The following is a 24,253-nucleotide window of genomic DNA, read 5'->3' on the forward strand; positions in this document are numbered from 1 at the left end:
CCTCTGGAACTCCTCTGTCACTCCTGGGCACATCTGTTCTGAGATCTGTGCAGGCTCTGCTCCCATCGGTAGTCTGCGGGTGACACTGCGTGGCACAGAGGCCCCATGGCTTGTTTCTACACCCGCCTGGCAAGGGCCACCCTGGCCGTTCCCGCAGTGACACGGGTTCCTTCTGCCAAAGAGCAGCACCCTCCCCACCGCCTCAGTTTACCGAGGGGAGGGAGTGCGAGTCTAGAACCGCATCTGAGCAGGAGGCCACCAGCAGACTCTGTTCCGCTGCCCTGAAGGAGCCAACCACCGAGTGAGAAGACCATCACCCAAACCCAGAGTGACGCGGCTGGGCCCCTGGCCCAGCTTCTGCCCAGCGCCCGCCTGGCACGCACAGGGTCGGCCCTCGGGAAGAAGAAAGGAGGGCCGGCCTCCTAACAAAGCGGGAACAGCTCTGTCTTCTCACGCTACAGAGACTTCAACAGCACAAAGAAATGACCAAGACAAAGGAGCGAGAAGGTTTAGGACGGACGTTTCCTCATTTCAAATCAAAGTCTTCACAAACTGCAGCGCACCGGCCCCCAGAAAGGACACATTTCTGTGTTTCCGCAGCCGCGGACCCCATTTCAGGGCACAGGGCCCACACGCACTCACAAAACGAATAACTGATCTTTGCATCCAAACATCAAAACGTTTATATTAAAAACGACAGAGGGACTCCTGGGTGGCTCAATCGGTTAAGCTTCTGGCTCTTGAGTTCAGATCAGGTCATGATCTCACGGTTCATGGGATCGAGTCCCATGTCAGACTCCATGCTGAGCATGGAGCCTGCTTAAGAGCCTCCTTCCCTGTCTCTCTCCCCCCTCCCCTGCTTGTGCTTGCTCTCTCTCTCTCTTTAAAAAAAAAAAAGAGAGAGAGAGAGAGAAAAAAAGAAAGAAAAGAAATAAAAATGACAGAAATCAGGCCAATGTCAGCTATAAAAACCTCTACCTTACATGCTCTGTGCAGAAATCAAACAATCAGGAATTCGGTCTCTACACAAACCATGAGCCAAGGTTAACGGCACCCTGTGCTGGCTCCCCTACACTCCCCAACTGACACACCCATCACGAGCTTTAGTGTCAGACACCTGGGGCACCACTGGGGGCAGGAGCAGGTGCAGTGAGGGGCCACTCATAGACCATCAAGCACACGCACTGCCCCTGACAGAGCTCAGAGGGAACAGGGTGGGAGGAGATGACAGCTAACTGAGTCACCTGGCAGGACCCGGTAAGAGCTTCCTGATCACTCACTTTGCTACCTGTGCACGGGGTGGCCCCTGCTTTCACATTCCTGCAGGCATTCTATTTATTTTTATTATACAGCGGTGCGCCCCGCCCAACACTGTGCACGAACTCTGGACTACGTAACATACAAAAGGCCCTTTTGGTCAGAATCAAACAGTGAGACAGGGGACGTGCGTTATGTGGCACAGGCACACTGGTGGCCGCTAGGTGACCTCTCCACTTGCCCCCCGCTGCCAGGCGTGGACAGAAGAGAACCCCGACTCTAGAATGGTCCCCGGGGCCAAATCCCACCTCTCCACCACTTGTCTGACCTTGGTCGGGTTGCCATTCATCCCCTGCCAAGTACAACGACAACGGCCACTCAATTCTTTCCAAAGGTTCCGAGAGTCGGGGCACCTGGGTGGCTCAGTTAAGCGTCCGACTTCAGCTCAGGTCACAATCTCACCGCTCCTGGGTTCGAGACCCACATCAGGCTCGCTCGCTATCAATGCCGGCTTCGGATCCTCTGTCCCCTTCCCTCCCCCTCCCCTGGCTCACACTCCCTCTCTCAAAAATAAATAAAACATTAAAAATATATTTTTAAAAAAATTAAAGAATAAAGGTTCCAAGTGTCCTAAGGAATAGTACTCATAAAGCATCTGCTGGGGGCTAGAATATGAAGCAGACAGCCGTCAGGAGAGACCACAACCATGCTGCCCTGGCACCGTGCCCCTCGCATCCAGAGACAGGAGGACTAGATGGTAAAGCCCGCAGGCTGCAGTTAGAACCCACGATTCCACCTAACTTACTTATTAGGAGAGTCAATACGAACGCTGAACAAACCAGACTCAAGGCTCTAAAGTCAGAAGAATCATGCTCACGGGAGCCCAAGTGCTCATGGGCTGGAAAGGCACAGCAAGACTCCCAGCTGGAAGGACAGATTCACACACAGATTCACAGAAGAGGGGGCAGGCAGGGCAGCCCTCCCCCGCCCCCCACGGCATCACTTCCTCTCTGCTCCCATCTTACGTGTAGTTGTGCTGTTGAAACCAGCTCTTCACAATGACTGCTGGAGACGCACATTGTGGGTAACGTGGATTAGGGTCCCATCTTCCTGGGGGAAAACAAAGATTACGTATGTGCCAAGATCTACAGGGATCTAGACAGAACAGTGCTATCTCTGAGCGGTGGGATATTACATCATTGCTCATTTGCTCATCTGTATTTTCTAGTTCTCCTGCCCTAAATGTATTTCTTTTTACTCTTTTTCTTTCTTTCAGAGAGAGTGTGGGAGAGTGGGGGGGGGGGGGGGGGAGGGAGAAAGAGAGACAGAGTGAGAGAGAGGGAGGGAGGGAAGGAGGGAGGAAGGATCCTAAGCAGGCTCCACGCGCCTAGGGCCATGAATCACGACCTGAACCAGTAATGTCAAGAGTCTGAGCCACTCGGGCGCCTCACCAGATGTATCTCTTATATAATTTTGACAATGACGTGTCTCAATATATTATCTCTGCAGAACAGTTATTGAAATACGTAGAACAACACACACGAAGAATGCTTTGACAACTGGGAAACAGGACACAGAAATCACTGATGGAACTTCCCAGTGAGAGCTCCCGCACGATGAGTTAACAAAACCGGAGACCCTGATCCTCTCTGCTCAGCATAAATCAGCTTTACCCTGCTCACTGCCAGTGTGTTACAGGTCAGTGCAATTCTCTTCAGGGCCTAGACTTACATAAATGTTTCACAATTGATTTTAGATTCTCACGGATCTGAGGAAGAGAACGCTGAGGTAGTAGTGTTTCAAAAGTGGAGAAAAAACATTTTACAGAATCTCCCATTGTAGTTTTAAATCAATCTTTCTCAGTGCAACGGTGGCGGTCAGCCTGCCTGGTGGTGCCTTCTCCCGGAGACCCCAACCCCTTACTCCAGCCTTGAGCCCTCAAACCAGAGCTCCAGCGAATTTACCAGTTGCCAAGAAGAAGTGCCAATCACCCTTCACAAACTCAGTAAAGGCTGCAACAAACATTTAGCAATAGCGACTCCCAATTAATCGCAGGTCATTTAGAGTAATTTACTGTGATACTATCTGTACCTACCCCCCTAAGGTCTTTCAAACATGAGCTAGAGAACTACAGGACACTCTGGACCTGGGTCCTTACTGACGTCAAAATGGCAGATCACGGGGCGCCTGGGTGGCGCAGTCGGTTAAGCGTCCGACTTCAGCCAGGTCACGATCTCGCGGTCCGTGAGTTCGAGCCCCGCGTCAGGCTCTGGGCCGATGGCTCGGAGCCTGGAGCCTGTTTCCGATTCTGTGTCTCCCTCTCTCTCTGCCCCTCCCCCGTTCATGCTCTGTCTCTCTCTGTCCCAAAAATAAATAAAAAACGTTCAAAATGGCAGATCACGCGTCGGACTGATAATCTCCTTAGCACAGGTCCAACCAGTCAATGACCCGAAACGAGGCGCGGAGGCTTATGCTGCAATCCTACGATCCCACAAAACTGCTCAGCAGCCCGGTTCTCAGCGCTGGAGCTACAAGCCCGGAACAGTGGCTTTAGAAAAACAAGGCTTATTGAAAATCACCTTTAAAAAGCACTTAAGAGTCTAGTCGCAAATTGTGTTCCCTTGAAGTGACTTAGTAAGCACTAAGGACTCCCAGCCTCGGGTTGCCCTCTTTACTTCTTCACGTCATCGGGTAACCCTCAAGACCTCCTCCGAGCTCACGGGTTGCCTGACAGTCCCCACACCTCCAGGACACTGGTCTTTCCTCGCCTGAGCACAGAGAAGCAGCCTCCGTGCAAAGACTGAAAACCTGGAGGGGAAACAGAAAACCTCTGGGTAGCCTGAGCTATTTGATTTCTCTGCTTATGCGTTTTCTTTCACAATGTTTCAAAAGGTTTTTCTTTTTCGAGGGGTTTTACTTTACCCAGATGAACTCAGCATGACCACCTGTGCAAAAGCTGAACCACAAAGGATCCATCCCATGTTTCCGTATGTAAAGAGAACGTATAGTGGTAACTGAGCATGTGAGAGCACGGCCTGGGCTGCTTTCATTTGCCAGTCTTTGTTCACCACGGAAATGGTGTTGTCTTTAAAGTACCCCCAACGCAGCCCCACGCGGCCCCACAAAACTTCACATTCCAAAGCGAATGAAGTGTCAAAGGACCAAGGTGCGAGCCCCCTCCGTCGTCGGGATCTCCATCGAGGCATCCGTGCTGCTGGCCTCACCCCACACTGATCTCTGGCTCAGAAGAGAGCGCCAGGGCTGATAAGGCCCGACTCGACGCTGCCACTTCCACACCCGTGAATTGCAGAGGCTGCCTGGAAGGTGGGACAGGGCCGCAATGCCGGGCGCCACAGACGAGTGCTCCAGGTAAGGATGGGGAGGACTCCATCACAGGTGTAGCTGTGGGCCTCTGTCTCCTGCGCCCCCGGCAAGGCGGTCAATGACACGTAGCCTGCTGCGGAGAACCAAAAGCCGAGCCCTTCATCTTCGCGTGGTGGCGTGCACACGCGCCCAATACACACAGGACACGTGGGGCTGAACCTCCCTGGCCTGTGTTTGCTGGGCAAGCCTACATGTGCCAAGCCCCTGGGCACGCTCCTCATTTAGGCCGGCCAGCTGTGTCCGTCCTCTTCCCCAGTAGCGAACCTGGCCACTAATCCATCCAATCCCCTTTGTCACATGGGGAATGGGGCAAAAACTAGGTGCATAAAAGCTATGTAATTCAAAACACAAAGAAAATCCTAGAAACATTTGCAGTAATTAGTAAAGTCATCTTTATAACTGAAAAATGAACACATATTCAATAGATCCAGAGTGTGTACTCAATACATACCATACTCTCTGTGAATGATCTGATTATTTTTGGCCATATCCATTTCTTTTTTTGTTTTTTCTTAATGTTTATTTATTTTTCAGAGAGGGATAGGAGGCACAGAGAGAGAGGGGAACAAAGGATTCAAAGCGGGCTTTGTACGGGCAGCAGAGACCCCAACATGGGGCTCGAACCCGCTATGAGATTGTCACCTGAGCTGAGGTTGGATGTTTAACTGACTGAGCCATGCAGGCACCCCAGGTCATATCGATTTCTCATATGAAAATCTCAATGTTTTTTAATGTTTATTTACTTTTGACAGAGAGAGAAAGAGACAGAGAGTGGGGGAAGGGCAGAGAGAGAGGGAGACAAAGAATCTGAAGCAGGCTCCAGGCTTCGAGCTGTCAGCAAAGAGCCCGACGCAAGGTTCAAACTCACGGACCACGAAATCATGACCTGAGCTGAAGCTTAACCGACTGAGCCACCCAAGCGCCCTTAAATTTTTTTTTTTTTAACGTTTATTCATTTTTGAGAGAGCGCAAGTGGGGGAGGGACAGAGAGAGAGAGGGAGACACAGAATCCGAAGCAGGCTCCAGACTCCGAGCTGACAGCACAGAGCCTAACGCGAGGCTTGAACTCACGAACCGCAAGATCATGACCCGAGCTGAAGTCGGCCGCTTAACCGACTGAGCCACCAAGGCTCCCCAAGAAAACCTCTACTTTAAAGTGTATTAGGTATTGGGGAGCCTGGGTAGCTCAGTTGGTGAAGTGGTCGACTCTTGACTTTGGTTTAAGTCATGATCTCATGGCTCTTGAGTTCAAGCCCCATATCAGGCTCCGCGCTCACTGCACGGAGCCTGCTTCGGATCCTCTGTCTCCCTCTTTCTGGCCCTCTCCTGCTCACGCTCACTCTCTCTCAAAAAAAAACATTAAAAATTTTTAAATAAAGTGTAGTAAGTATTAAAAATGGAATATGTTTATGTTAATACGAACATGCGTAAAGACATTGTGGAAGGACACCCAATAAATTACTCACATTATTTACCTCCACGCAGTCAGTCCTTGCAGGGCAGGTAGGCCAAGAGTGATGAGGGGGAGACCGGGGAAGAGGAGGGTTCCATCTTTCGAAATATATTTACATTTTACAAACTGTGGGGCATAGACTTCAGTGTCTGCTCGTGTACCTGACCACAGCAGGCTATGACACAGTCTGCAGAAGAAATGCCACTGAAGACAGCTCTCAGGACGAGAAAGAGAGTCACTGCAAGGCCGAACAGCCTCCCTGCCCAGAGGCCATTTCAAGTCACATCCAGAGAAACAGGGACACCTATCAGCACCCACTCATCTTTTCAGACTCTTCTCTTCTGACTCCTACCTAGTTCAAAATCACACAGAAACATCTAACACAAGGGTTCCTCAAAAATAAGCTCTAGGGCACCTGGGTGGCACAGTCAGTTCAGCGTCCGACTCTTGATCTCGGCTCAGGTCATGATCTGACAGTTCATGAGTTCAAGCCCCGTGTAGGGTTCTGCACTGACGGTGCAGAACCTGCTTGGGATTCCGTCTCTCCTTCTCTCTGCCCCTCCCCTGCTTGTATGTGCACATGCTCTCGCTCTCTCAAAATAAATACATCTTAAAAAATAAATAAACAAATAATAAATATAATAATAGTAACAAAAAATACAATCTTGGGGCGCCTGGGTGGCTCCGTCGGTTGAGTGTCCAACTTTGGCTCAGGTCATGATCTCGTGGTTCGTGGGTTCGAGCCCCATGTTGGGCTCTGTGCTGACAGCTCGGGTCCTGGAGCCTGCTTCAGATTCTGTGTCTCCCTCTCTCTCTGCCCCTTCCCTGCTCATACTCTGTCTGTCTGTCTCTCTCAAAAGTAAATAAAACATTTAAAAAAGGAATATCCATATACAAAACCATATCCAGATTATAAAAGAAACAACTTATATAAAAGAATATAGAAAAATTGAAAGTAAAAGATTAGAAACACAGTCATGCATATATTAACAAAAGAAAATTTGGGGTAGCATTAGCAATATCAAAGTAGATTTTAAAAGAAGAAGCTTTGTCAGATATAAAGAGAGAAATTTCATAACAATAAAAACACCAGTCCACAAGGAAAATATAATGACTCTAAATTTGTATGCATGCAAACTACGGGTTCAAAACACATAAACCAAAACCTAACAGCAACAGTACACCCGAAACTAATAAAACACTGTGTGTTAATTATACTTAAAAAAAAAAAACAAAAAACTAACAAAATCAGAAACAGATATTCACATTCATGATGGGAGATCTTAGCCAATCAATTCGGCCTCAACACTCACTAGCAGCGGTACATACAAGCCACGGCTTGTTTCTGTACACTTAGTAAATCAGACAGAATTTCTTAGTTTACCTATTTTTTAAAAACATATTGACTTCTTTATCAAAAGTGAAAGGTCCAAAAGGTAAAACCAATGCAGAGGTTGTGGCTGGCCGTGACTACAAACCACAATTCGGATAGCAGCTTCCTTAATAAAAGATAGGATCCCAAAAGACAATGTGACAGCAATGGCTCAAGTGCATAAAGCTATCAAATGCTGCAAGTCCCACAAATGGTTTCTAATGGCTAGAACCATTTCAACTCAACACATATTTCTCAACAGCAGACCTGCAAACCACTATTTTAAGCCAAGAGACAGAAATAAGGCAAAGGTACAGTCCCTTCTCAAAGGGCTTTGAGTTGTTGAAAGCTAAACTTGAAAGTTGTTTCAATATACCTTTACCATTTCCCACCACCGTCACCCCCACCCCCCCCCCCACTCCCACCCCCCCCCCCCCCCCCCACCCCCCCCCCCTCCACACCCACCATCACCCCCACACCCACGCCCCACCACCACCACCGCTGCCACCCCACTCCCACTCTCACCATCACCATCACCCCCACCCCCCCATCTCCCACCCCCACCACCACTCTCACCATCACCCCCAAGCCCACCCCCACCAGCCAGAATCACCCAGGATCACCCAATAATCTCCACATTGTTAAACCTCATGACTATCAGTCCCCATCTCACTTCACCTACCGGCAGCATTTGATAGCTAATCGTTCCATCCTTCCATCTGGCTTCCAAGGCACCACACTCGACTGGTTTCTTCCTACCTCATCTCCTTCTTGCTTCCTATCCATCCCCAAAGCCTCAGCCGTGGAGGGTCACTTGACTCCTGGGGATGTCAACAACGCTCACAGCTCTAGATACCATCAATACGCTGACGACCCGAGAGAGAGGCCAAAGCGGAAGCTGCAGTGGCTTTTCTAACCCCATCACAATGTCCCATCACCTCTCTGGGCTCACCTCCCCATGGCTCTCCCTTTGAGTGCTCTGCTCCAGCCATGCCGCCCCGCTTGCTTTTCCTCTTCTTCCTCCTCCAGGTACATGGTTTGTGCTCTCACTTTCTTGAGGTCTTGCTCGAAAGTCATCCTCTCAAATGGGACCCTCTCTGGCAACACTTTGTTAAAATCACAACCCTTCCTCTGCCCCTTACTGCCCTTTCCCCTCTTATACTTCACCACAGTACTTGTCACCATCTGGAACATTCTATGTTTTATTCATCTTTTACTGCTCCCTGTTAAAAGAAACTGTAAGCTCCGCGGGCGGAGGGATTTTTGTCTGCTCTCTTCACTGGTGAATCTCTGGCTTCTAGAAGACTATCTGACACAGAGGGCACTCAACGAATGAACGCGTCTGTATTTCTGTCAACTCTCCTTTTAGAGGGGCAGCGCATCAGGCCACACAGTAGAGACATCTGTTCCCATCTGCTCACACGCAGCTTTTCTCGGACATGCGTGCCCCACGGTGTTTACACTCTCCTCCTGTTCTCCAAACACCACGATCGTATCATAGTCCACCACCAGAACAGGGATCAATTGTGCTGAGATGAACCAAGGGTCCTCAAGAAGGTGCGGTAAGAAACCCAGTCACACCAGAGGGAGAAACAGTACCCACATCCCCCCCCAGACACCAACCCCTCCAGCTACATCCAGTACAGACAAGCCTCACACCCGGGATAAGCGTTCCCCCGAGAAGTACCACGTCCGCATACAACTTTTACCCACTGAGTGATCTCAGATTATTAAAGGTGTCCTGAATGAATTTGTATTAAAAAAGAAAGAATCCTTTCACGATGCTGCCGCCTCCAAATTACATATTTCAAGGTAATTACATCAGACCTCCCCCAAACAGCAGGTTCACATATCCTTCACGGATTTCTTCTCAGAGTTCTCTTACCTGTGCAAATAAGGCCCAGCTCTACAGAAACAAGGAGCAGGCTTCCCCCACACACGTGCAGGACTTCTCGGCAATAACCAACCGCACCTCCCTACCGAGGGCTGGGTGGAGGGCATGACGCTAAATACAGGTTGTTGAGCACCAGTGAAGGGCTAGTTAGACCTGCAGGGTTCGGTCCTCGCACCCCTCCAGCATGAAGACACAGCCCTCCGTCACACACTCCTGGAGGACGCTGGACAAACAGTGTCTGTAAAAATGAAGACGAGGGGCGCCTGGGTGGCTCAGTCGGTTGAGCGGCCGACTTCGGCTCGGGTCACGATCTCGCGGTCTGTGAGTTCGAGCCCCGCGTCGGGCTCTGTGCTGACAGCTCAGAGCCTGGAGCCTGTTTCAGATTCTGTGTCTCCCTTTCTCTGACCCTCCCCTGTTCAGGCTCTGTCTCTGTCTCAAAAATAAATAAATGTGGGGCGCCTGGGTGGCTCAGTCGGTTGGGCGGCAGACTTCGGCTCGGGTCACAATCTCGTGGTCCGTGGGTTCGAGCCCCGCGTCAGGCTCTGTGCTGACAGCTCAGAGCCTGGAGCCTGCTTCAGATTCTGTGTCTCCCTCTCTCTCTGCCCCTCCCCTGTTCATGCTCTGTCTCTCTCTGTCTCAAAAATGAATAGACGTTAAAAAAAAAAATTTTTTTTTAATAAATAAATAAATAAATAAATAAATGTTAAAAAAAAATGAAGGCAAAAGGCCTTTGCAAAAGGCAAAAGGGGAAATCGGGTACAGGGAAGACATTAGGGGGCTCAGGACCGAAAACTGAGAGACTAGGCGAAAGTCTGTATTCTCACCTGGGAAACCCCAAACTCCTGTACCTACTTAGCGCCAGAATCCAACAGACAGCCCCCACAAAAAGGAGACATGAAGCATCCCTGTCAAGGAGAAGCAAATCACCCAGAGAAAAGACCACAACAAACAAAGTCCACAGGTGGCGTGAACACTCTGAGCACACTGCTCCAAAAGGCCGCCTTGCACACAGCTTTCAACCAGCATCTGTAGTGCCTCACTGTGAAACACGAAGGAACAGCCAAGGATCACCACTTGGGTAGAACTTCCAGCAAGGAAGACAGGAACCACAGCAAACCCATAAGAAAGGAACTCAGAGGACACAGAGACTACCTTACCCAGAAAGCTGGGCAAAACAATAATTAAGAAGTTATAACTGACATCTCCAGAAAGATTTTTAACAAATGTTGACCCATGAACACAACAACAACAAAGACAAATTTTTTGTTTTTGTTTTTTTCAGAGTGTGCATTCAAAAAACAAGGGCAGAAAAATTTAATAGATCAGAAAACACAACAAAAAGAAATGGAAAATAGGAGAAAGATTTAGAATTTAAAGGCTCGTTCCAGATGGTCCAACATCTAAATAATAGGAACCCTGAAACGAAGAAACCGTGAACATGGAAAATAGGAAATTATCAAAAAAGTAACATTTAACAAATTCCCAGAATTGAAGGACTAGTTTGTTCAGCACAATGAAACAAAAACCACAGAGCAGGCACAGTGCGATGAGACAGCGCTGCTGACAGGGCACCCAGAAATGCTCACAGAGAGGGGACCCACGACCAAGGGTTATGAATAGAATGGACTCAGGCTTCCCCAGCACAAGGCCCTAAGAAAGAAGACGAGGCGCAAACCCTTTAATTTCTGAAGGAGACACCACCGCCCCAACTGGAATTCTAAGCCCATTCGACCTCTCCCCCACTCACAGCAGTCACAGGGTACCACGCCCCAGTCACACGGCACCACATGGCAGTCACACAGCAGTCACAGCAGTCTACACAGCAGTGAATGAAGAACCACCTGAAGGGAAGTGGGAAGAGGGAGGGTTTTAGGAGACATGTCTCTTGGAGAAAAACAGTTTGTCTGACAGGTTTTATAATGCAGCAACATATATACGCAAGGCATTTCTTAAGCTGATACAGAGTAAGGGAAAATGTACATCACAAAGTCAAATAACTAATCGAAGGGAAAAACACAGCTCTTATAATTCAAAAAACACAAAAAAGTGATACTTCTTAACAAAAAAAAAACATTTAGGGGCACCTGGGTGGCTCAGTCAGTTAAGCCTCTGACTTCAGTGGCTTCACTTCACTTCAGTGGGATCACTTCGTGATGATCTCACGATTCGTGGGTTCGAGCCCCACATCGGGCATTGTGCTAATGGCTCAGTGCCTGGAGCCTGCTTCGGATTCTGTGTCTCCCTCTCTCTCTGCCCCTCCCCCGCGTGCATGCGCTCGCCCGCTCTCTCTCTCTCCCTAAGAAATAAACATTTTAAAAATTAAAGATTTTTTTTTTTAAAGAAAGAAAGAAAAAGCTTGGCCCAGCTCAGCAATGAATACACCAAATATGGATGGAAGCCAAACCTAGGGTGTACCAACAAATAGGGTGGGTGGCAGGGAGCCAGAACTCCAACAGAGATGGTCTAATAGCAGGTGGCCTACAGACAGCAGTAGGGACACAAGACTCAAGGCGGCTGTGAGGGCCTGAAAGCCTACATCACCCCAAACCCTATGTTGGGGTCCCGGCCCCCGGCATTTCTGAATTTAGAGGGGGTGCCTCTACGGAAGTGGTGAAGGCTACACAAGGTCGTAAGAGCCCTGATGACAGGACTTAGCACCCCTTACTCGGACACAGCGGGGGGGGGGAGGGGGCCTGCTCCCTCACCACCCGCAGGGTGAAATGGTGAGACAGCGGCCCTGCTGGGGCCTTGATGTGGCACCTCCAGCCCCCCACACTGAGAAATAAATGTCTGCCATCTAAGCCCCAAGTGCACGGAGTTTTGTTGTGGCGGCAGAGCGGACACACAGGAGGCTCAGACACAGACGGAAGTGGCCGTCCTGGAGAGGAGGGGAGGAAGGACATGGGACTGCTAAGGGTTTTGGGGGGTCTTTTTGAAGGTTTTCTTAAGGGGGCGCCTGGGTGGCTCAGTCGGTTGAGTGTCCGACTTCAGTTCAGGTCACGATTTCACGGTTCATGAGTTCAAGCCCTGCATCGGACTCCGCGTCTGCCTCTCTCTCTGCCTCTCTCCCCCTCGCGCATGTTCACTCGCTCGCTCGCTCTCTCTCGTTCTCAAAAATAAATAAACGTTAAAAAAAAATTTTAATGACGTTAAAAAAATAATATAAATAAATAAATAAATAAATCTAAGATCATATTAAAAGGAAACATTTCATGCATCCTTCTTAAAGAAAATATAGACTTTTGAAAGCAGAGAATTCAGGCCTCCATGCAACCTGTTTCTATACACCTGATTTCTATAAATATGTTTTGAAGAAACTTGGAAAATGCAGTGAAGCCAAAAGCCTACGTTCTCCAGCTGTACAGACACAATCCCTGTGCGACCACCCGGGCTACTGGACATTCAAGTTACTCTGTTAGCCGTCACGAGCAATGCTGCCAGCAACATTCTTTATGGCTTTTTTTTTTTTTTTTTAAGTAGGCTCTACACTCAGCGTGGGGCTTGAATTCACGACCCTGAGATCAAGAGTCACACGCTCCGACCGAGCCAGCAGGGCACCCGTTACGGTTACTTTAAAATGTTGGTTCAAGAGAAGGCACTGGCCCTACACCGAAGATGCGTTAGTTAAGATCCAGAGAGGGTCAATGCCAAAAACAAACAAACAAACGAAACCAAAAAGCATTTAAATAACTCAAAGTGCACAAAGCTGGAGGAGCTGAGGGCTCGGGAATGGACCGATGGCGCCCACCAGACCACCTAACCGCCTCTGTCCCCTGGAACTGGAAGAGCCAACCCCAGCTGCTGCCAGAAATTTCCCTGGCTCACAGAGAAGGCTCGAGGGCCAGCACTGGAACACACCCAGCGATGGGGGGCTGCCCACAGGGGTGCAGCAGGCCCTGTGCACGGCCTCTCCCGTGAGCTCTCCGAAGATGCCGAAGTGGTTCATTTTAACAAAGTCAGGCAACCAGCCCGGGTCCCGGGAAGGGACTGAAGAGATACACTGAGTCGTTTCTTCAGATCAACGCTTCTTGGAATTTTGGAATTAACGGGCTCTAAGAGGGCCCTGAGTGGCTCACAGAACCGACCATCTGTACCGATGTGACACAGAGGGAAAACACAGCAACACCGACTTCCTTCCCCACACACAGGTATGCGGCCTCAAGCAGGCCGCAGACTTCGACTGCCCTTCTTTCCTACTGAGCTACCTACCACTACTCACCCAAGTCTCCTTCCAGTAGCTGCGGGGCAAACTGACGTAATGCAGCCGGGACTCTAGAACAGATTAAGAGGGCTGGTGACTACGGTCAAATTCAAATCTCTGTGACACCAGGGCACAAACACGGGAATGCGCTGGTCACAGCAGGCGGCTGACCTATACGTATGGCTCAGTTCCAAGAAGTGCACCCAAGCCAAGCACACCAGCCCCACGCTCTCCTGAAATCGTCCTGAAACAGCGGCACGTCGGAGCCACGGGCAGCGCCGTCCGCGCAAAGGGTCTGGCCAACAACATTGCTCATGGGCTCTCTGCAAGCACTTCCCTTGTCATAAGCCCACTGACGCAAAGGCCCAAGCAAAGGGGCCTCTCTATTCCAGAATTCTCCAGTCTGATGGCTATCTGCAGATACTTTCCCAGACTCTGTTGAAACCTGTCAAAGACCATGGAGTTTTACATGACTTTAGCGGACCGAAAAACACTTTGACTCTCCTTAACTCGCTTAGAAATTTTAATGGCCATGTACACCACTGACAGGTAGAGGAAATGCATACAGCATTGACATGATCGTGCCTCTGTGACGGGGTCCAGCACGGGCACACGCGTATCACAGGAGCTTGGGGTCAGGTCAGGTGCCGTGGGAAGTCCCGACGGCGCTGGAGAAAGGGAAGACGCGGTCACACTGGCACTTAGGAGGGACTGCTTTGGTGCTGTGGGGAGAAGAGACAGAGGCCCAGACAGAAGGTTCTGTGGTGGCCCAGGAAGAGGTGGTGGGAGCCAGCACGCAGCAAGCAGGAAGCAGAGGGATTCAACACACACTTGGTGGGGAACCAGGACTGGACGCTGTACTGGATACACAGGTGAACAAAGCAGGGATCAGAGTGCTTGGTTGGCCTGGTAGATGCCGGTACCACTTCTGCAGGTTGGAATGGTTACGAGAGGGACAGGTTTGGGGCGGGGAGGTACTATGCCTCCCCTGAAGGGAATTTTTTCTTTAATTTTTTTTCAATGTTTATTTTATTTTTGAGAGAGAGAGGCAGAGCACTAGCAGGGGAGGGGGCAGAGAGAGAAGGAGACACAGAATATGAAGCAGGCTCCAGGCTCCGAGCTGTCAGCACACAGCCCGAAGCAGGGCTCGAACCCACGAACCGTGAGATCATGACCTGAGCCGAAGTCGGATACTCAACCAACTGAGCCACCCAGGCGCCCCATGAAGGGAATATATTATTAAAATCTGGACATGGCATTCCTATCCTTGAAACCACTGTAATCCAGATACGAATCCCACCAACATCTAGCACTGTTGGTGAAATTCAGATGACGGAGGGGAATGGGGCAGGCATAGGCCGCACCCCCAGGCGCGATCGCACGGGACCCCGTGACAACCTCATTCGGCAGGTATCACCTCACCCTCCCCATCTCACACATGAGCACAGAGAGGTACAGCAACTTTCCCTCCGTCACAAAGCAGGAGACTGACCTCACAAGACACTGTCTAGTGGAGAAGTCACCAAGCGAGGAGTCATTGAGCTAAACCGCCAAGCTTCACGTTCTCCCCGTCCAGCTGGCAAGGTGAGTGAGACGACGTGCAAACTCCCGACCCAGGAACCCACAGCCGCACACCAAGGGCTGTCCGAAAACGTCTCCAGTCACCTCCTCTGGGATCATCTGTTCAGTTAGAAGAATTCATCTAGTTAAACGGGTCACACATCTAGAAGATGACAAGGGAATGCCAACGGGCCCCGGTCTCTCCCTAAGCTTCATGCCCCTGCTGAAAGGAACTACCAGCACTGCAGAAGAAGCAGCAGGGGGAGGGCTTTAGGGAGAGCCGATGCTCGCTACACTCCATAAGAGATGGTCTAAAAATTCAATGGCGAAGAGAATTTGCTGGTGGTCAAACCGAACAGGCTCACTATTAACCAGACAAATGCACACACTGTACCCTCCGCAGCCAGGCCGCCGTCCCCAGAGCCACAGCCTGAACCACACCCGCTCTACTTGAACTCCAATCAGAAATCCAAAACCAATCTTGCTTTTCTGCATTCCGTGGAAATTATATACATTTGGGGCATTTCCTCTTTTTACATTTTTCTCTTGACCTTTTAAATACAGTCAATGAGCCAACCATCAGGACAGACAGTTCCTTAGTCAAAATATGAAGGGGCCCTAGAAAGGACCAGCTGTCTGCCCTTTAAATGTGGAGCCGCTCCTGCTATAAACGGCATCCACGGTCCACTCTCTGGCCATGACCATGATGACCAGCCCTGACCAGAAGCACCCTACTGGGCTGGCCCACCAGGAAGACACAAAAAAATTTGTGGGACCCTGTCCTTGGGGAACTTCCCACCGGATGAAGAAGGTAAGGGTAGCAGACAGAAACAGAAAGCGCTTGCCAACGTCAGTCATTAAAACCAGCAGTGACTGCGGGGGCGCCTGGATGGCTCAGTCGGTTGGGCGTCCGACTTCGGCTCAGGTCACGATATCGCGGTCCGTGAGTTCGAGCCCCGCGTCCGGCTCTGTGCTGACAGCTCAGAGCCTGGAGACTGTTTCAGATTCTGTGTCTCCCTCTCTCTCTGCCCCCCCCCCCGTTCATGCTCTGTCTCTCTCTGTCTCAAAAATAAATAAACGTTAAAAAAAAAAATTAGGAAAAAAAAAAAAAACAGCAGTGACTGCGAAGTGTGGGTGGTTGAATGGCTGAGGCAGGTGACCAACCAGGCCCTCCCACACAGTCCCTCAACGCATCTGGGGGGCCAGCGCATGCTTTTCATGGGGGAGTAAACCTTGAGCCTGCCAGCTACTGTCCCACAGCCCCTGGGCCCTACACCTGATGCCAAATCATTCACACACCCGCTGCCACTTCTACACCAGTGAACACGATGGGTGGGAGCCAACCAAAGTCCTATTCAGAGTTCCACCAACTGTGGGCAATAAAGACTGGGAAAGTCTGCGCAGAGACACAGAGAACAGCAAGGGATTCTGGGATCCCGTGGCCCAGGGGCTCGAAATGGCCCCGGGCAAGCAGGATAAAAGCAGAAGGCCAGGGAGCACCGCTGCTTTCCCAGGTGTGACAGAGACCTGGGTAACGCTCATCTAACCTTCCTCAAGTTGCCTCCATGAGAAACAGCCACGTGCCCACACGTAAGGCCAAGGGAGGACAGACGCTCAGGCCTCCTATCGGGAAACAGGGAAAATGCTTACCTGGTCAGGGAGGCTGAACACCAGAGGGCACGCGTGGAGCAGCCCCAGGATGGTGAACTCAAGGAACCGTGAAGCTCTCGGTTCGGGAGAACCCCCGAGGCATCCTGTCCTAGATGGCGGCCCTGCTGACACACGTGTCCAGGCACAATCAGTGCTTAGGAGAGGCACCTGTAGGGCACCTGGGTGGCTCAGACGGTGAGGCGTGCCACTCTTGATTTAGGCTCAGGTCATAACCTCACAGCTCATGAGATCGAGCCCAATGTCAGGCTCCACACTGACCGCACGGAGCCTGATTGGCATGGCGCTCACCCAGAGGAGGTGAAAACTCCCATCCGCACAAAAACCTGCACACAGGTATGTATGTACTGCAGCTTTACTCACGATCGCCAAAGCGTGGGGACAGCCACGACGTCCTTCAGCAGGTGACAGATAAATTAACTGTGGTCGATCGCCACGATGAACTAGTATTCAGCACTGGGGTGCCTCGGTGGCTCAGTTACATGTCTGCCTTTGGCTCAGGTCATGATCTTGTAGTTTGTGAGTTCGAACCCCACGATGCCCTCTTTGCTGACAGCGTGGAGCTTGCTTGGGATTCTCTCTCTCTGTCCCGCCCCCACTCGTGCTCTCTCTCTCAAAATAAACATTAATAAATAAATAAATAAATAAATGTAGATAAAAGAAAAAGAAATGCTCCATCAAGTCACGGGAAGCCACGCCGGAAGCTCAAATGCGTATTACCAAGTGAAAGACGCCGGCGAGAAAAGCCTACACTGTAGGGGTCCAACTACATGACATTCTGGAAAAGGCAGAACCGTGTTACAAAAAAACAAAACGCAGTTATCTGGGGCTGGGGGAGAGGAGAGGCTGAATAGGCAGGACAGTGACACTACTCTGTGTGATGCTGCGATGGTGGAAACCGGTCATCGTCCATTCATCCAAACCGACAGTGTCCAACACCAAAAATGGACCCTAATGTAGACTTTGGGTGGTGATGCCGTGTTGATGCAGGTTCAGCAGCTGTAACAAAGGTAGTGCTCTGCTGACAACGGAGGAGGCTGTGTGTTGGTGGGGGGAGGGGGGGGGTAATGGGAAACCTCTGGACCTTCCTCTCATTTTTGCTGATAACCTAAAACTGCTCTAAAATAATAAAGTCTTTGGGGCACCTGGGTGGCTCAGTTGGTTAAGCGTCCGACTTCAGCTCAGGTCAGGACCTCACAGTTCGTGAGTTCGAGCCCCACGTTGGGCTCTGTGCTGACAGCTCAGAGCCTGGAGCCTGCTTCAGATTCTGTGTCTCCCTCTCTCTCTGCCCCTCCCCCGCTCATGCTCTGTCTCTCTCTCTCAAAAATAAACATTTTTTAAAAACTTAAAAAAAATAAAAACTGTGTCAGTTGCTAGCCTTACTCAGAAAAACTTCATGGTTAAGTTCTGTCCTAAAAAGCTTGCTATATCGACAGCATTCAGCTAAAGACAATGAGCAAAAGTCACACAAAAATTAGTTCAAATGGGGTATCTTGAATCCCATCACTTAAATGATATTTAAAACTTAGAAACGTTTAATCCTGTGCTTATTAAGCAAGTAGCCAGTTTCTCTGCCACAGTGAGCTTGAAGAAATGATCCAGGTTTTGAATAACTCCACGGGAGAGCCACAGCACGAAGTTTCTGACTCCTGATTAAGTCAGTGTGGTCAACAGGGTCACACAGATGCCACGCTTTGAAGGTTTCAGGGGCAGAAGTCCCCAGGACGAGCTACAGGGAAAGACGGGACACAGGAGTGGCCTACCAACATGTGCTCACATCGGCCAGAGGCTCCAACCCACGGCCAAAACCTCCAGTAACCGCAGGGGGAACCACCAAGAAAAGAGGATGAAGACACAGGTTTCCCAAGCTGTAACAACTTCTCGATTAACACCACTGGTGCTTCCAAAGTTGCGAGGAGCCTGTAGGCAAAGGCTCCCCCCACGACTTCACACTTCACACGATGCTGGGAACGGACCACACAGCAGCAGGAGGAAAAGGCCGCCCCTAGAATTCCATCCAGGGGACGTTCCCCAAGTGCTCCGATACTCTGCTGCATGGTAGTGTCCTCCCCCACCCCTCCCCAACCTCCAGGAAGAATCCCAGAAAACCCGTACAAAATGCAACAATCCAGAATTCTCTAAGGATTGATGCTTTCAGATGTTCACTCCTCTCCATGAAGCCAAAAGGATTATGTCTATCGCGTAAATCCAACTTCTATGCAAGACGATACAAATTTCACTGCTAAAGGGTAAGTTTCAGCGTCTTTCTGAGTTTCAACGATTTCTAAGACTTCCCATGTTCTCAATGACTTACAAGGCCACATATTTTAGACTGTTCTTGATAAAAGTCTCAACTGACAAACGTCAAACACATTTAAGGACAAATGTGCAGGTGTCACGAGTAAGGACTCAAACCACAAGTCACCCACAGCAGCAGGGGCATATCCGACTAGGGGCTGGAAGACAAGACCACTCCTTACCCACACCTCTCCCCTGCGGGTACTCTGGGTGGGTCTCGGACGTGCGCACAGACACGGACGCCTGGTACCTGACTCACCTGAATTCTCTGCCTTCGCTGGACCGTCTACTTGAGGAGGCCCGCGGGGCAGCCGTCTCCAGAAGCAGCTTCTGCGTGAGCCTGCCGGGGGGAGCAGGGTCTCTGCCGCTGTCTTCGTGCAGGTCCTGGTCACACTTCCATTCCTCATCTTCATTCAAAGTGGGCAGGTATCCAGGTATGCCCTTCCCTGTCCCCGACCCAGAGCTCTGGTCGCTACAGAGCTTTGGGCTCTCCGAGCCTGTCCTCGTATATTCCAAATAAATATCAGACTTGAGGAAGGAGGGGTAGGTGTTTTCTTCCATGGTGGACTGGATCTCCGTCTGGGCCTGGTCAAACATGGCAGGATCTATCAGCTGCTTCATGATGCAGTCCTTTATGAAGCTCTTGGTAGCTGGCTTAGTTTGCCTGGATACGATGCCGTTGTTATCGAGGATGTATTTGCGGTAAATGGCTTTGGCCAACTTCAGCCTCTTCTCCTCATTCGAGTCACAGGGCTCCAGTTTCCTGAAGCCGCTGCAGGCGAACCAGAAGTCCAGCAGGTCAGCACAGTCCTCCTGCTTCAGGAAAGTCCTAAACAGGTTTATCCCATCTTGATCGTCCAGTAACGAGTGCAACGACTCAGCCCACTTCAAGTATGGCGGGGTGGGGGAGGCGCTGCCCTCAGGCTCATACCCCAGGTCCAGATCCGAGCGCCTCGGGGTGGCTGCTGAAGTCTCACCTTTAACCCCGGCACCCTTCCCGGAGCAGAAGCTGTGGCTGACGGGCCTGGGGTCTGTGGACACCAGTTCACCCTCCTCACCAGGCACTGGGGGTCGGGGGGCATCTTCGGTGAAACTCGCTCCAAGGTCCAAAGGGAAACCCTGCTCTTGGATACTCATTGTGGGATCCTGCGTCACTGTACAATGAGCGCTGCACCCTAATAATCAGTACTTACAGCTCCAAAGTGAATCAATCTGTCCTGTTGAAACCATTAAGAGGACAAGGATTAGGAAAGGTGGGTCCACGGAAACGTGACCACAGAGGTTTTCTCAAGACAAGACTCGCCATGATGCCCTCCCGCTCGAACTCAAAGCCAGACATTCAGTTTATGTTTCAATCATCGTCACAAGGTTTGTGCTACGTTAAAACCATTTCTGGGAACTCTTACAACTACAGGAATGCCTCTGGATCTAAAAAACGAATGCCCAGGACAGGGAGAGCGCCTCTCCCGTCAAGGGTCGTTCTCCGAGAACGTTATGGAGACCGGCAGCCCGGGGACCTCCCGTCTCAGCCACAACCAGTCCTGCTCTGCAAGCTCCAGGGAGACAGGACTGGAGGAAGGAAACGTGCCCTGTAATCCTCGTGGCCGTGTAAACTCGGGTGAGGGCTGGCTCCTCACGTGTTAAGACGGGGCGGCCCCACCAGCACTGCAGGTTGCTGCCACACTCAGATACCAAAAGGTAGACACGTCACACACCAGAAGCGGGGTGTCACATCTGCTCCCCACATTCCCTAGGCCCACAGCCACGATGCCTTCTGCCCACCCCATCACTTCACGCGTCGTGTGCCTCCTAACATGTGCAAACGCACAGGTGTTCCCTTAATTCCCAACACACAACTATACGAACGAGGATGGGTCACCTTCGGTGCCTTCGCCCAAGTGATCCAAGGACACCCCCTCCCCCTCACAGGGCGGCCTTCTCATGTCACCAGTGTGGACAATCTTTAAAATGCTCCCACCAGAAAGCTGCACTTGACCTTGCTTCTAAGGAAAGCGTCCTTCTGATAGCAAGTGGCAATTTAGTACTCTGAGGAAAAGAGAAGGCATAGGAAAAAAAAAAATGAAATCCAAACAGTTAGACCTTTTAGCTAAGGAAGCACACAGCTCACGATTCCACTCCGTGAGCTCAAAACCAAACCACCCACCCCCTCAGAGACCAGAGTGTTGCAGGCGTTGCTGCTGCTGCTGCTGCAAGCCTGCCTCAGGTGCGAAGGAGGCGACCCTGGGTCAGAACTCGTCCGCGGCCTTCCGTCTCCACTGCCGTACCGTACAGGAGCTCACAGAGCCCTCGAGCTGAGCTACACGTCCCGACCTGGCCGGACAGGTGACCACAACTCGGCCTACCAGGATCCAAGTGGTCTGGCTACAAGTGGGTTGGGGAGAAGCGTGTCAAGTCCAAATGCCGAGGGCACCAAACAAGCCAGAGGGAGAAAAATTAACTCCTAAAACCTGGTCCCTCACAAAGGGTGGCTCTTCCTGGCCACCACCCCACACTCTGGGCCACGGCCGACACGGGATCTTCCCCCACACCTGGGCTGTCACCGCACCTGCCCGCGGCTGCTGATGGCTAGAAGGCAGAAGGGCATGGGTCACAATAACGTGCCCCAGATGACATTTCTGCAGCAAATGACTTTTTATAAAAACTACCAGGGAGGCTGTAATCTCAGCAGGAATAGCCTGCTTCTTAAGGTCAAGGCCCGTGGGCTGTGGCACCCTGCTGTCACGGACCGCTTCAACTGCAAAGGCGCCTTCTTTGAGCCCCCTCAACATGAATGAGCACCCGTGGTGTCGTAGCTCCAGCCCAGCTCATGGACATCTAACGTCCTCTTGTCCAGGATGCCTTCTCAGGAAGGAGGGCCCATGCCTGGCCTGAGCCTTACCCTGAGAGATACTCTTTAGTTCACAAGCCTTGACAAAGATCCGAGTCCCTGTGTTCCAACGGGAGGTTAATTACATGTCGCCGTCACCTGCTCTGAAGACGCTGATGTCTCCTGTGTACATTATTAGCAGCAACCTGATTAAACATTTTCCACAAGATCTGCAGCGCCTAACACAAGGTCTTGCAACTAACAGGCACCAATGAATATTTAATTCATCGACATGAAGGCAAACGACAATTGTCAGAAAAGCCAAACGTTAGCCCTTCATAGATGCTGAACCATTGTGCTATAAAAACAGCAAGAAACTCAAGATTCTAGCCCTTTATTACAAAACTGTGGTTGTCGTTAAAAGCTAACATTTTAATTCATGTATGAACAAGTCCCCCTAATCATTCTAAACTATTTTCCATTGTCCTGAAGAAACAGTTCTTATAATTCACATCTATTTTTGGCTGTCAACTGACAGAAGACGTCTGGTGTCCCTGAAAGGACGTGAGCACCTCTCGGAATCACTGGCATTATCGAAACGCCCCCTAATTCCTGCAGTCTCTGGGTTCCCACACAGAAGCACACCAGGCGTTCAGCGTCTACACACGTACATACCACACATAAAGCAGCTCTATCAATTCACAGAGTCAAATGCCCACAAGCATCGAATACGGCCAACAGCCTGTAACCACCGTCAATAAAAGGATTCCATAAAAGTAATCTACAACTGTGATACCAGACTTAAAGTCTCCCGTAGTCACTGCGGAGGCAAACCCCTGGGTTCCACGGCAGCCAGCTCCATACTACAGAGATGTAGATGCTTACTTATTTCACTCCAATATAGCTTTTTAACTCTTAATTGACGTGCAGTGTGAAAATAACAGAGCGTGACTGTGACATTCTCCTAACTGCCCATCATTAAACTCGGAAAGGGTTAGGGCCAGTGTTTTACGATGTAATCCATTCCTCCACCACCTAAATTCTCAATGACTGATGTAGCCCAAAAAAGTCCACTTAGCTTTCCTGAGGCTAGAAACCCAAGAAACACCCACACCTGCTGGAAATCCAACAGAAACATCGTATTTTGTATGCCTGTCCAACCCTGTCCCTCAAGAGAAGTTCTTAAAACTGAAACCCAAACACTGCTATCCTGGAAGGTCAGGTTGGGCCATGTGTGTTCTTCAAAACAGGGCCTGTAGATCCAAGTGTGCGTGAGATTCTTCTTTTAGAAGCACAGAGCATAAATGCAAGCAAATGGGAGGGGCTGAGATGCACGGCAAGGAGTCTTCTTACATTATCTTAGAGAGGAGCCGAGAAAAGTCCCCGGAGAACTGGTTGTGTGTGTGTTTCCTCTAACGTCCTCGGTGCCCAGCTAAAAGTTTCACTGCCCTGGCCATGCAGCTCTAGCTTCGTGGGGGACTGAATTCCAAAATGTGGGGTGGAGAAAGAAGCTAAGACCCACACCCAAAAGAGAGTTCTGGGGGCAAGGCATCAACCTGAAAGAGTACAGCCACTCAGAGCAGCCAAACCACAGCCTGGAACCAGCTCAGGCACCTCTGCCTCGGAGGGAGTGCCCTCCTTGGGTTTCAGACTCACTCATTCCTACTTTCTGCTGCGGGGGAGAGGGAAGGGATGTGCTACTGTCCAGCCTCCGTCCAGGGTCTCTGCACACGGCGGCTCCTCTGCACCCCACACACAACCGAAGCAGGCTCCAGGCCCGCGACTGACACCAACCAACCAAACACATCAGCTGCGCGCCCTGGCCTCCTCCAGGAAGACCGTTCCCCACCCCCTCTCACACAACCCTGGTTCTTCCTTACACTCTTCCACTCACCTAGAGCAAGGGACTGCCCTTTCAGAACCGAACCCCGCACTTTTCCGGGTTCACACAGCCCTATATCAACGGCCCTTGCTAGCATCCCCTCTGACACACCTGCCCTCACAGCCTGGAACCCCACACACCTTCCTCGCACACCACACGGTCTGTACACCCGGCCCGCACAACCTGCTCAGTGCTGCAAGCCTCCCCGCACGCGCCCCCAGCCCGCACCCTCCGAGCCCGTCTTCCGGGTCCCGCGCCGGGCCCGCCCGGCCCGGCCTACGCGGCCTACAATGAGCGGCCGCACGGGCCCGCGCCCCGCAGTACCGCGCGCCCGGCCCGCACTACTCACCCGCGCGCGTCGGCGGCGGCGACGGCAGGGCCCCGGCCCTGCTCGCGGAGCGGCGCGGCGCGGCCCATGCGCTCAGCGGCGGCGAGGCGGGCGGGACGGGGCGGGGGC

The 24,253-nt window shown here is 51.0% G+C and overlaps 1 protein-coding gene across 4 annotated transcripts in view; it reads right to left on the minus strand.

The window, feature by feature from the left end:
• AXIN1 (axin 1) overlaps positions 1-24,247 on the minus strand; it is a 61,888-nt gene extending 37,641 nt beyond the window's left edge. For all 4 annotated transcript variants that reach the window (XM_049639073.1, XM_049639072.1, XM_049639071.1 and 1 more), the window contains exons 1-2: positions 24,146-24,247; positions 19,347-20,304 (exon numbers count right to left, since the gene is read on the minus strand). In XM_049639073.1, coding sequence (XP_049495030.1) covers positions 19,347-20,224 — 878 coding nt within the window. In that variant the 5' untranslated portion in view covers positions 20,225-20,304; positions 24,146-24,247. The remainder of the gene's footprint in view (positions 1-19,346; positions 20,305-24,145) is intronic.
• Positions 24,248-24,253: the final 6 nt, after the last annotated feature.

Source organism: Panthera uncia, chromosome E3, assembly GCF_023721935.1.
Source record: "Panthera uncia isolate 11264 chromosome E3, Puncia_PCG_1.0, whole genome shotgun sequence".
Taxonomy (NCBI): Eukaryota; Metazoa; Chordata; class Mammalia; order Carnivora; family Felidae; genus Panthera; species Panthera uncia.